General features: G+C 37.1%; 1 protein-coding gene across 2 annotated transcripts in view; it reads left to right on the top strand.

The window, feature by feature from the left end:
• fliI (FLII actin remodeling protein) overlaps positions 1 to 14,311 on the top strand; it is a 437,463-nt gene that overhangs the window by 386,495 nt on the left and 36,657 nt on the right. For both annotated transcript variants that reach the window (XM_090398141.1, XM_090398140.1), the window contains exon 28: positions 2,479 to 2,516. In XM_090398141.1, the coding sequence (XP_090254267.1) occupies positions 2,479 to 2,516 (38 nt within the window). The remainder of the gene's footprint in view (positions 1 to 2,478; positions 2,517 to 14,311) is intronic.

Raw genomic sequence — 14,311 nt, 5'->3', positions numbered from 1 at the left:
CAGTGCTACAGCTAACATAGGACCTGTATGCAGGTTATGAAGCCTTCTAAATTCCCGAAGGGCCGTTATGGCATTGCGTTGTTTAAGGTAAAACATCTTAACAAGTAAAGCACGCTGAGGCAAGGTAGGACGTATATTGAGCACAATTCGTCAGTTATTCGAATAACTGCCTGAACGTTCCCAATCCCTTTTTAAGTGGAATTGGTGGTGCTGCTGTCACGTACGCACAGTAAAATTTGCATAATCCTTTTTACCTGCGTTTACTGCAAATATTTTACTGCTTTTGGCTCTGCCAGCACCAAAAATTCTCCTGCTGGCGAATTTTGGTACTAAATCTTTTTTTCGCAGAATTCATCTCCCAATGCCTTCGAAAGTCTCAATATAAAATGTGGTCTCGTTCCGTGTATTAGGTTTAGCTACAGATACCTCTAGAGAGGGAAAGTTAATTTATGGCTACCCTGTATTTCAGCGCGCTTCTATCAGTGCTCTTAAGGAGTCTTAAAATTCTACCGATCCTTTCTAGAACCCATTCATTTGTCAATCTTTCAGTGTATGAAATCCTCAACAGCCCTCTGTAATACCACATCTCAAAAGTAGCTGTCCTTTTCCTATTAGAATTCTTCAGGTTCCAAGTTTTATCATCGAACAGCTGCATCCAAAATATTCATTTTTGTCCCTGTCCATAAATCTCTTGTTCCAGACTTTAGAGGGGTCTCTGACTATTCTTTCAGTTTTTCCTAATCTTCTGTCTTCTGAATAGCAGTTCTTCATATTGTTAATGATCACAAAATACTCAATTTGCCACCTTCCTCAGTTATTGCTCCATTAAGACACCCTGGTTTCTTATTGCCTTCTCTGTCTATATTTCCTTCAGTAACCATAATTTTTGTTTTACCAGGATCAAGTCCAAGTCCTTTATTCTTGCCAATCTCAATAACTCAATCCTCTGCCAATAGCCTCTACCCTGCCCTGTCATTACTTCATATAATGCTAATGATTTATATGGACTGCTTTATTTATATTGTTTTCTCTCTCTCTCTCTGTAGATATGCATATACCCTGATAAAGCAATTGTTTGGTTTTGAAAAACGAGATTAATCAGTTACTAGTATAACAGTATGTGACTGATTAAAAATGCCATTTTTTTTTTTTTTAAATCAAATACTTTTGTTGCCGAAGGACGTGTCATCATGTCCTTTGGCTGGAAAATTCTGAATTTGCCCATCAAGGATATGATGAACATTGTCTAGTTTTTCCTCCTACTGAAACTGTAATTAAGACTGTAATTGTCTGTGAAAATACTAGTGGTGGTGTAGGCAGTAGATGGCATTGGTGTAGTTGATGCAGTTCACTGTGATTGGTGGATTGAGTGATGGAGGCAGCGAGCTGTATTACATGATACCTCCATCTTACATGACAGCTCTCTGTCTCTATTACAAGATACCTCCAAAGAGTTCAAAGATTCATTGAATCTTTGGACTTCTTGTAGGTATCATGTAATAATAATAATATTTAATTTAATATTGACTGTATGAATAAATGATATTTCAGAATAAGTATCTTATCCTGTCTTCAATGTAGATTCAAACTATATTTAAATAAGAGCTCACTGAGGATGAAATAACACTTGTTCTAAAATATCTGTTATTCCTATAATTTATATTAAGCATTGTTTTATTTTATTTACTAAATACAAATATGCTGTATCTTAAAATGAAACTGAGTTAACTGATCTCAAACTGAGGGGATAAAATTTTTTCTCCAATAAACATGAGAATTATCCATGTGTTTTTTCCATCCTGTAATTGACAGACATAATACACTAGCCTCATGGTTTTATCTCTCTCTCTAAACCTATATTTTGAATAACCCATACAAACATTGGCCTGTTTGTCCAAATGAATAGTTTCTCCCCAATCCCCAGCCAGTAGAGTGCTCAAATCTCATGGATGTTTGCAAATATTTTTAAGTAGGAAATGAATTTTATTGCCCATTTTTGAGGCTACCTCCTTGCTGGAGACTTCAAATGGCTTGAAAAAGTCATGATTGGTCTCTACAGTAGAGTTTTCTTATCAGTATCTAACCCTCATCTATCCCACAGTATTAGTATACACTAGGTTTACAATCTTTTGTCTGTGGGATTCATTTAAAAAAATTAATAAAATAAAATAAAAGATCTGAGTTTTTATGCCATAGTTGTCATTGTTGCCACAGAGATTGATTTATGAAAAGATACACATAATAGCATACAGAAATGTATACAGAAATTTTACTTAAAGTAATTTCAAAAAGATAGTTTCTTAAAAGTACTGTTTGGATGACGATCTAAATAACAGAATCACTTAAAGGATCTTATTTTATAACTTTATCTTCCATGTAGAATCCCTAGTTCATGTATTATGCTTATGGGTTTTTTTTTGTGTACAAGTGCAAGTATGAACTGTTTATGATTATGGTCTTATGCTTTCTTTATTGCAGGTTAATGTTGATGCCATACTTTTGAACTCTGCATTTTGGTAAGTTGAAATTTTTTTGTCATTAATTCTTACTCCTTTAGTTCTTGAAAAATATTCCAGGTTTTCAATTGACATAATTATAGTTCAATAAATTAAATACACCAAGAAATTATATACTTGGTTTAATCCTTTATCCAAGTGTAAGTAAACAAAGTTTGCGCCTGAAATATAATCAGGACTAGGGCAACTCGTATATATAGAAACTAATGACCTCACATCACTTGCCTTAGTATCTCATAACGCAAAGCACATATCCTTACGGGAATGTATAACGCTATGCATTATGGGAATGGTCACTACCCAGACCGGTTTCGACCTTTATTGAGGTCTCATCAGTGGCTTCCAGTGACTGGTCTATGGGAGCAGTAACTCAGTACATTATGGTAATGATGAGAAGGACATTAACCAGTTTTGATATGTTATAGGGGTTAAGGTCATGCATAACTGAATTTCAAAACAATCAAAAAACTTCAGAAAGGATACAAAAGTAGGGAATAAAGATAATATCAGTAGTGAGAGAATATGATCTTCAGAGGTTGATAGTTAGGAGCATGAGGAAAGGTGATATAATTAGGCTGTTAAGACTTATTGGGAGGTGCCAACCAGGTACTAAAACAAAAAGTAGTAAAACAAGCAGACAATTATCCCTGGAGGTTGTATGAGTGAGAATATATATTTTTGTATGCATTTTACCTCCATAGTTAAGACAACAGAATAAGGATAACCTGATGTGTTCTTGGGGGGTGCTTAAGGGTCAAAGCTATATAACTGAGAGGAGACCTACTTCTTCTTCTGCAGCTTCTCCCACTTAAGTGGGGTCACTGTTGATGATGAGTCTCCTCCACATCCTCCTGTCTTGGGATGTCACCACATCCAAGTTCTTCATTCTCAAGCCCTCTTCTACCAGCTCCCTCCATCTCTTCTTTGGCCGTCCACGCTTCCTCCTTCCTTGCACATCCATCTGCACGATCCTTCTTCCCATATATTCGTCCTCCCTCCTCATCACATGACCAGACCATCTCAACCTTACCTCCTGTATCTTTGCTCCTAAGTTCGTAACTTTCACTGTTCCCCTCACATAGTCATTTCTCAGACGATCCTTTCTGGTCTCACTGCACATCCACCTAAGCATTCTCATCTCTGCTACTTCCATCCTGCTGATGTTATTTTTCCTCAGGGCCACAGTTTCTATAGCATACATCATAGCTGGCCTCATTACTGTCCTATAGATTTTGCCTTTCAGATTGATCAGCACCCTCTTATCGCATAATACTCCAGCCATCTCCCTCCAGTTCCTCCAACCCGCTTGTATCCTGCATCCCACTTCCTTCTCAGCTCCTCCATCTTCTTCCACTGTTGAACCTAAATATCTAAAGTCCCTCACCTTCCTGATGACATTTCCTTCCAGCTCCAGATCTGTCTCCTGGCTGCCGCCCACTGCGCAACACATTTACTCTGTCTTACTTCTGCTCAGTCTCATACCTCTCTCTTCCAGTACTTTTCTCCATCTTTCCAGTTTAGTTCCCGCTTCTTCTCTTGAATCTGCACACAGCAAGATGTCATCTGCATATAACATTGTCCAAGGTGAATCTTCTCTCACCTCCTCTGTTACCACCTCCATCACAATATTAAACAGAAACGGACTTAATGCTGACCCTTGATGCAAGCCAACTGTTACTTGAAAACTTTCTGTCTGTCCCAGACAGGTCCGAAAACTTGTCTTCACATTTCTGTACATCTCCCGCACCAACCTGACATATTTCTCCGGAACCTTCTTCTCCCTGACACCTCCAGACATCTTGCCTTGGCACTCTATCGTAAGCTTTCTCCAGATCAATAAATGCCAAATGTAGCTCCCTTTGTTTCTCTCGAAACTTTTCCATCATCTGCCGTAACCCAAAGATAGCATCTGTTGTTGATCTACCAGGCATGAAGCCAAATTGTTCCTTTGCAATCTCCACCTCCATCAAGAACCCTTTCTAGGATTTTCATTGTATGGGACATCAACTTTATTCCTCTGTAAATTTTACAGTCTTGTGCATCCCCTTTACCCTTGTAGATGGGGACAAGAGTACTCTCCTTCCATTCCTCAGGTATATTTTCCTGTTGGCAAACTTTCACGAACAGGTCCCACAGCAGGTCAATTCCCTCTTCCCCCAGTGCCTTCCATGTCTCCACTGGAATCCTGTCGCTGACCACCGATTTTCCATTCCTCATCCTCTTCATGGCCTCCGTCACTTCCACTCTACTGATGTTCTGCACCATCCCCTCAGAAGGCTGCCATCTTCTCTGTGGGTCCTTGCATTTTCCTCATTCAAAAGTCCCTCAAAGTATATTCTCCATCTGTTTCTTATGTCCACATCCCTTCATAATCTCTTCCTTCAGCGTCTTTGATCTGCCTCACATGTAAGATGTCCTTTGCTGCTTTATTTCTAAATTTTGCTAGTTGGTAAATTTTTCTCTGTCCTTCCTTTGTTTCTAATTGATCATACAGATCATATGCCATGGCTTCTTGCTTTCTCTTTCTGTCCTCTTCCGCTCTTGACTCATCCCACTTCTGCTTTGCCTTCCTCTTAGTTCTCACTGCCACTTGTACATTATTATTCCACCATCAACCCTCCTTCTGCTCTCTAATCTTTCCAGATGTCTCACCGAGCACCTCGATTGCACAGCTCAGGATTACTTTTGAATTATGTTTCCACCAATCTTGTACACTTTCCAGTCCATCCGAAATCTTCTCTAACTTCTAGTCAAAATGTAGTCAATTTGTGAACTGTTGTTACCACTCCTAAATGTTATCAAATGTTCTTCCCTCTTGTAGAAAAACGAGTTCACAATTGCCAGATCAAACGCTACTACAAAGTCCACAAACTTCTCTCCTTCCTGGTTCATCATTCCTACTCCGTGGCCACCATGCACCCTTTCACAGTCTCTATTCTGTCTCCCTATGTGTCCGTTCAAGTCTCCTCCGACAATCACCATCTCATTTTCTTCCAGTTCCCTCATTTCTTCATTTAACACGTTCTAGAACTCTCATCTTTTTCCTCTGCTGTACAGCCAACATGTGTGGCATATACACATAATATGACCATACGCTCTTCTCCAAGACCCAATTTCATTGGGTCTTGGAGAAGAGAGGAGAGCTACATAGTCTTTAAAGGAACTTTTAAAGGAACCTTTAAACTGAGAGGAGACCTACATAGCCTTTAAAGGAACCAACTAGACCTTCTGACCTAATGTACATTCCTCACCTTCTCATGGTGTACCCCATTAGGTATCTACTTGGATACTGAATGAACAGGGATAGGCTGGCAATTTGGGATTTAGCCAACCAAATTGTATTCTTATTGGCTTAAACCACAAATAAAATGATGGTACAGCATGACAGAATTTCATATCGTCTGGGGCATTGCCCAGTCAGACAAGGCCCCCCCGTTGTTTTTGCTGGGGAACCAGGGCAAACAGTGAGACATCAGCTACTGAAACAAATCCTAAAACACATCCCAAATCAACATCACCAGAGATCAAGATTGGTACGATCAACATAAGAAGCCTGAATGGCAAAGAAATGGAGCTGGCTGAGGAATTGGATAAGTACCAGATCAATATAAGAGGGGTGACTGAAACAAAAAAGACAAAAACTGATGAGATCTTTCTGAGCAATAAATACAAAATGTTATATTCAGGCAATGACAATCAAGGAAAAGATGGAGTAGCCATAGTATTCAACACAAAAGATGATGCTAATCTTCTTGAATGGCAGGCAGTCTCAAGTAGAGTGATGTGGACAAATATCCGAATGGAGAACTGAACAATGAGACTTATTTGTGCCTGTGGTCCCACAAAAGGTTCTACTCAGGTAGAAGTGGAGGAATTTTTTGAAGCTTTAGAGAAAGCAGACACAATGAAAAAGGAAAAGTTGGTCCTTGTTGGGGATCTAAATAGCAGAATAGAAAATGATTGTCAGACATACAAAAATAATTTCAGAAAATTTGGTTAGAGGACAATGACTGGTTATTACTAACACCATGTTCCAACATAAAAATGTGCACAAATTCAAATGGAGAGAAGAGGCAAGGAATAAGAAAAGTCTCATTGACTATATTATTGTTGACAGTGATGTTTTCTCTCTGGCGCAGGACACCAGAGTGTACAGAGGATTTGAAATTGGAAGTGATCACCATTTAGTCTTAAGCAGGATAAAATTGAATTTCATATTGAAAAGAAGAACATGTAAGAAAGTTTTAAAGCGAATAAAAGTTGAGCAGCTCTGAGATGTGAACTAAAGTCCACAAAGATTATTAAAGAAAAAATGAAAGAGTTTGAGAACAGGAACCAAATCCTGAAGATTCAATGGCAAGCCCTGAAGAAAACATTGATTGATTCAGCCAGAGAGCATGTGATGAGGTTTTCTGCAAGGAGAGAAAAATCAGAACTCTATGGTGGACACCAGAAGTTAAAGAGGCAGTGAAGGAAAAAGAGGAAAGCATATCAAAAGTTCCTGGCAAATAAGTCAGCTTGTGTACTCTTAGAGAATACAGAGAAAATTGCAAGAAAGCTAAACATAAGTTATGGGAAGACTTTGGCAAGAGCATAGAAAATAAATATATAAATATCAAGAAGTGGCAAAATATTCTGGAGGCTGCTGAAAAGCTCAGAAATGTAGAAAAAAAAAAGTGCTGTAAAAGGAATTATAGATGATAAAAATTATATGAAAAACTGAAGAGAAAGATATTCTAGATGTCTGAAGTAATTACTTAGAAAGACTTCTAAATGAAACAAGTAGTGTCAGCATGGTAATAGAAAACTCCCAACAGGAATGCACATATCAGGAATACTTATGCATATTTGAAGTAGAAAAAGTCATCAAAAACCTTGAAATTGGAAAGCTAGATGGAGTAGATGAAATTCGACCAGAAATGCTCATATATATAGAGGTATATAAGTTTTTACAGTGGCTGCATTGCATAATTCAGAGGGTCAAATTCCAAGTGATTTGAGCAGCATTCTCAATATTACCCATGTATAAAAAGGGAAATAAAACTGAATGTGAGAATTATAGAGGTATTTCCCTACTAAGTGTTCCTGGTAAGATTTATGCATGTATACTTGAAAAACAGATAAAAAAAATTGCAGAAGGAAAGCTTGGTGAAAAACAAACTGGATTTAGGCCAAATAGAGATAGTCATGATCAGATTTTCACCTTTTAGACAAATAGTTGACAAATCTTGGGAACAAGATTTGACGTTTGATATGAGAGAAAGACTAGTGGATTTGTATTTAAGTTTTGTTAATCTGGAAAAGGCATATGACAAAGTGCCAAGAGGAAAGCTCTTCAAAATGCTACAGTTATATGGTGTAAATGGGACATCAAGCAATATATAGTCTATAATAAATTTAGTTTAATCCTTTATCCAAGTGTGAGCAAACAAAGCTTGCACCTGAAAATATTTTCAGGACTAGGGTAAGGTAGTACAACACCGGGAAACTCGCTGCCATCAATCCTATCCCAGTATCTCCCATAATGGAAAACACATCTACTTGCAGATATGTATAATGTTATGCATTAAGGGAAGGGTCACTATCCAGACCAGTTTCGACCTTTATTGAGGTCTCTTCAGTGTGAGCCAGACCCAGAGGTGGAGATACCAGGCAGAAGCAATAGTGAGGTCAACTTTGCCAATAGGAGTTTCCAAACGGTGTGCCACCTTTTTATTAAATTACTCTGGATTTAGAGAAAGATGTTGAAAGTTTATTTTTCACTTGGTTAGACTATAATAAATTTAGTTAATCCGTTATTCAAGTGTGAGCAAACAAAGTTTGCACCTGAAAATATGTTCAGAATTGTTTTCAGGCGCAAACTTTGTTTGCTCACACTTGGATAAAAGATTAAACTAAATTTATTATAGTCTAACCAAGTGAAAAATAAACTTTCAACATCTTTCTCTAAATCCAGAGTAATTTAATAAAAAGGTGGCACACCGTTTGGTAACTCCTATAGGTAAAGATGACCTCACTATTGCTTCTGCCTGGTATCTCTGCCTCTGGATAGTGGTCCTTCCCTTAATGCATAACATTATACATATCCACAAGGAGATGTGTTTTGCATTATGGGAGATATTGAGATAGGACTGATGGTAGTTTGCTCCACCTTTGCTATGAGTTGCCCGGTGTTGTGCTACCTTATCTCAGTCATGAAGTTTGTTTGCTCACACTTGGATAAAGGATTAAACTAGATTTATTATAGTCTAACCAAATGAAAAATAAACTTTCAATAATATATAGTCTATTTAAGCTGCAAGGCAGCAGTTAGGGATGCTTAAGGGTCAAAGCTGTATAACTGAGAGGAGACCTCCACATAGCCTTTAAAGGAATGCAGAGAACCAACCAAGGCTTCTGACCGAATGTCCAATCCTCACCTTCTCTTGGTGCACCCTGTTGGGTATCTACCTGGATACTGAACGAACGAGGGTGGGCTGGCAATTTGGGATTTAGCTGACTAAATTGTATTCTTATTGATTAATAAAAATGATGGTACAACATAACAAAATTTCATGCCAGCTGGGGCGTCGCCCGGTTAAACAAGAGCCCCCGTTGTTTCTGCCAGGAAACCAGGGCGAACAGCGAAAAGTCAGCTACTGGAACAAATCAGAAAACACACCCCAACTCAATATCACCAGAGTTGAAGATTGGTAGTATCAACATAAGAAGCCTGAATGGCAAAGAAATGGAGATAGCTGAGGAATTAGATAAGTACCAGATCGACATAATAGGGGGTGACTGAAACAAAAAAGACAAAAATTGGTGAAATCTTTCTTAGCAATAAATACAAAATGTTATATTCAGGCAATGACAATCAAGGAAAGGAAAGAGTAGCCATAGTATTCAACACAAAATACGAGGCTAATCTTCTTGAATGGCAGGCAGCTCAAGTAGAGTGATGTGAGCAAATATCAGAATTGAGAACTGAACAATGAGACTTATTTGTGCCTATGGTCCCACAGAAGGTTCTACTAAGGTAGAAGTGGAGAAATGTTTTGAGACTTTAGAGAAAGCAACTGACACAATGAAAAAGGAAAAGTTGGTCCCTGTTGGGGATCTAAATAGCAGAGTAGGAAATGATTGTCAGACATACAAAAATATTTTGGGAAAATTTGGAGAAAAGAGCAAAGCTAATAATAATGGCAAATACTTGTTGGATTTCTGCTCAGGACATGGACTGGTTATTACTAACACCATGTTCCAACATAAAAATGTACACAAATTCAAATGGAGAGAAGAGGCAAGGAATAAGAAAAGTCTCATTGACTATGTTATAGATGATAGTGATGTTTTCTCCCTGGTGCAGGACGCCAGCGTGTACAGAGGATTTGAAATTGGAAGTGATCACTATTTAGTCTTGAGCAGGATAAAATTAAATTTCATATTGAAAAGTATAACATGTAAGAAAGTTTTAAAATGAATAAAAGTTGAGCAGCTCTCAGATGTGAACTGTAGAATAATAAATAATAATAAAATAGAACTGTAAAATACACAAAGATTATTGAAGAAAAAATGAAAGAGTTTGAGAACAGGAATCAAACCTTGGAGATTCAGTGGCAAGCTCTGAAGAAAACATTGATTGATTCTGCCAGAGAGGCATGTGGTGAGGTTGTCTGTAAGGATAAAAAAATCAGAACTCCCTGGTGGACACAGGAAGTTAAAGAGGCAGTGAAGGAAAAGAAGAAAGCATATTAAAAGTTCCTGGCAAATAAGTCAGATTTTACTCTTACAGAATACAGAGACAAATGCAAGAATGCTAAACACTGTGTAAAACTAGCTAAACAAAAGTCATGGGACAACTTTGGCAAGAATATAGAAAATAAATATCAAGAAGGTGACAAAATATTCTGGAGGTTGTTGAAGAAGCTTAGGAATGGAGGAAAGAATGCTGTAAAAGGAGTTAGAGATGATAAAGGTGACATGAAAACGGGAGAAAAAAGATATCCTTGTAGTATGGAGTAATTACTTTGAAAAATTGCTAAATGAAACAAGCAGTGATGACAGCACAGTGGTAAAAAAACACTGACCAGGCATGCAGTCAGGAATACATATCCATACTTGAAGTGGAAAAAGCCATCAAAGGCTTGAAATGTGGAAAGGCAGCAGGAGTAGATGATTTTGTTGTTTCAAGGATACTTGTGACATAAGACTGAATGATATAATCACATAATCACAAGAAAGATCTTTATTTAACCAAATATTCTGGTCTGGAAATAGCAAACCATCGTCAGTGGTATTACAAGAACAGTTTAAAAAATACAAGCTAGAATACTAACAATAGATCGTTAAAATTAGAACACTGTGCGTGATGTTATATCACTAAGTATGAAACGGAATATTTTGAAGTAGAAACATGATTGAATTTGCTATTAAAAAAAAAATAAATAATTAACTAATGAGTAATCTTGATTAGATTTCTCAGATTTTTGATATAGATATACAGTCATTACGATTCAGGTTGGGGTGATGGAGCAAGGCCTCCACGCTTTCCTTGAACAAACGTTCGAACCTATAACGGAATCTATGTAAGAGGCGAGTCCTTGACCAAGTAGTCAGTTTCAATCCCGTGTTGAGCCAATCCAGACTTTTCAGGTTTGTTGTGAAGAATGGATGATTGATGTTCTTGGATTCCTTTTTCAAGAGAATGTCCGGTTTGTCCAAAATAAGAGCGATCACAGTTGCACGGAATTTGATAAACTCCAGGAAGAGATAAAGTTGAGCGTTTGTCTTTAGGAGAAGGAAAATGAGAAGACAATTTGTTAATAGGTGAATACGTAGTTGTTAAATCATGTTTCTTTAAAATTCTTGCGATAGGTTCTGAAATACCGGAGATATAAGGAATAGGCACTCGACGTATCGAAACTTTGTTGTTTTGTGGAGGATTATAAGAATTGAGAAGATGTTGAGTACTTTTTTCAGAAAAGCCATTGAGTTTCATATGTTGTTGGATAGTAGAAAGTTCTTTCTGTAGATAATCAAAAGTAGAACAATTAATTTTTGGCTCTTCTGATGAGGCATTTTATAATTCCTGTTTTTTGACATGGATGATGGACTGATTCTTTAAGAATATAATGACCTGTGAATGTTGGTTTCCTGTATACTGTAGAGCCTCTTACAAATAAAATATTTGTAAAAATTTTTTTTTTTTAATAGCAAATTCAATCATGTTTCCACTTCAAAATATTCCGTTTCATACTTAGCGATATAACATCACGTGGCGTGTTCTAATTTTAACGATCTATTGTTACTATTCTAGCTTGTGTTTTTTAAACTGTTCTTGTAATACCACTGATGATAGTCTGCTATTTCCAGACCGAAATATTTGGTTAAATAAATATCTTTCTTATGATTAAGTGATTATATTATTCAGGAGTAGATGATATTCGACCAGAAATGCTGAAGTATGGTGGTATAAGAGTCTTACAGTGGCTGCACTGCATAGTTCAGAAAGCCTGGACAGAGGGACGAATTCCCGATGATTGGAATAGAGCTCTCATATAGTACCCATATATAAAAAGGGAAATAAAACTGAATGTGAGAATTACAGAGGTATTTCCCTACTGAGTGTTCCTGGCAAGATCTATGCAAGTATACTTGAGAAACGGTTGAGAAGAATTGTGGAAGAAAAGCTTGGTGAAGAACAAGCTGGATTCAAGCCAAATTGAGGCTGTCAGGATCAGATCTTCACTTTGCAACAAATAGTGGAGAAAGAGCATGGGAATATAACAGAGATCTATATTTAAGTTTTGTCGATTTGGAAAAGGCATATGACAAGGTGCCAAGAGAGAAGCTATTCAATACGCTACAGTTATATGGTGTCAATGGGGCATTATATCAAGCAATGCTTAGTCTTTATTTGAGTTGTAAGTGCAGTTAGAATTGAAGGAAGTACAGGAAGATGGTTTAATGTTAAATCTGATGTGAGACAAGGATGTGCATTATCCGCTCTGTTATTCATTATGTATATGGATCACACTATGAAGGAAAATGGTATTAAACATGATATCAAAATTGGAGATGTTAATGTCAGCTCTTTGCTTTATGCGGATGATGTTATACTTCTAAATAAATCTGCTACAAATCTCCAAGATTCTCTGACCAAATTGGATAACTGTTTTAATAGATATGGTAGGAAGGTCAGCAATAAAAAGGCCAAGACAATGAAAATAGGCAGAATCATTGAAAATGTCATCTGTGTTGTGAATGGAGAATCTGTGGAACAAGTAAAACATTTCCGCTACTTAGGCACGATTTTTAGTGAAGATGGTAAATTAAATATAGAAATAGACAACAGAACCAGCAAAGCTGGTATGGTAGGAAGGCACTTGAATAAATTCATATGGAATAAGAGAGAAATTAGTCGGAACGCTAAATTAACTGTATACACGACAGTGTTCAAACAGTTTTAACTTATGGATCTGAGAGCTGGGTCAGAAGTAAAACACTTGACCAAAGACTAGAGACCGCAGATGTGAGAGTCCTGAGAAAGATTATAGGCGTGAACAGATGGCATCAATGGCAATATCATATTAAAAACAAGGATATTAGGAAAGAACTTGACATTGTCAACATCCAGGAATGCATTAGCAGAGCTAATCTCAGGTGGTATGGTCACTTAAACAGAATGGGCGAAGAAAGATTAGCAAAACAAGTGTTCTTTGTCAGGTTGGCAGGTGGATTTTATATGGTACAAAGTGCCTTAGACGATAGAAATATAAGATCTCATAATGTTGGAGTCTTGACAAGTAACAGACTGATTTGGAGGAAAATTGTGGATAGGAAGTTAGTAATGATGTAAATTTTTCATGTAGTATTATCATATCCTATACACCCCTTGAGGGTACATGGAAGGAATTTGATAATTATGATGGCAGTAGTTAGAGTTTGAGGGGGGGGGGGTAGAGAAGATGGTTTGGGATAAAATCATATGTACAACAAAGGTGCACATCATCTCCACGGTTATTCATTCATCCACTGTCATTCACTTTTATCAATATGGATCACATCACGAAACAAAGTAGTATTAAATCTGATATCAAAATTGGTGAGGTTATTCTTAGATCTTTACCTTATGCAAATGATATTATACTTTTGAATCAATCCAATACAAGTCTGCAAGATTCCCTGACTTTGAAATTTGCTGTATAGAAGGTGGTGTTCAAACCAATTTTAACTTATGGATCTGAGAGCTGGGTTAGAAATAAAACACTTGATCAAAGACTGGAGACGTTTGATATAAGAGAAAGATTAGTGGAGTGAACAGATGTTAGCCGTGGCTGTATCACATTAAAAATTAGGATATTACGAAAGAAAGAACCTGCCGTTGTTAGCATTCAGGTGTTAGTATAGCTAATCTCAGGTGGTATGGTCACTTAAACAGACTGGGGAGAAAAGATTAGCAAAACAAGTGTTCTTTTTCAGGTTAGCATGGAAAGGACCCAGAGGAAGACCAAGATATAGAGGGATTGATACAGTAAAAAACACCTTAAAAGACAGAAATATATGATCTGATAATATTGGATTCTTGACAGATAACAGATTAATTTGGAGGAAAATTTGATTGGAAGTTAGTAATGGTGTAAATTTTTGTTTAGTACTATCATAATTATTCTGTACACCAACTGAGGATACATTTCAGGAATTTGATGGCGATGATGAAGATAATGTTTCTCTTCATGTAAATTTGTGCCCGCATTGTTACTAGAACATGGTTTAAAAAAGATTATTCCATGCCCCAAACAGAAAGCCAACAA

The sequence above is a fragment of the Typopeltis vanoorti genome, chromosome 9 (genome assembly GCF_054136105.1).
Source record: "Typopeltis vanoorti isolate ZY-2024b chromosome 9, IOZ_Tvanoo_1.0, whole genome shotgun sequence".
Lineage (NCBI taxonomy): Eukaryota > Metazoa > Arthropoda > Arachnida > Uropygi > Thelyphonidae > Typopeltis > Typopeltis vanoorti.
The sequence above is the reverse complement of the archived record's forward strand: the minus strand, read 5'-3'. Positions and strand labels throughout refer to the sequence as shown.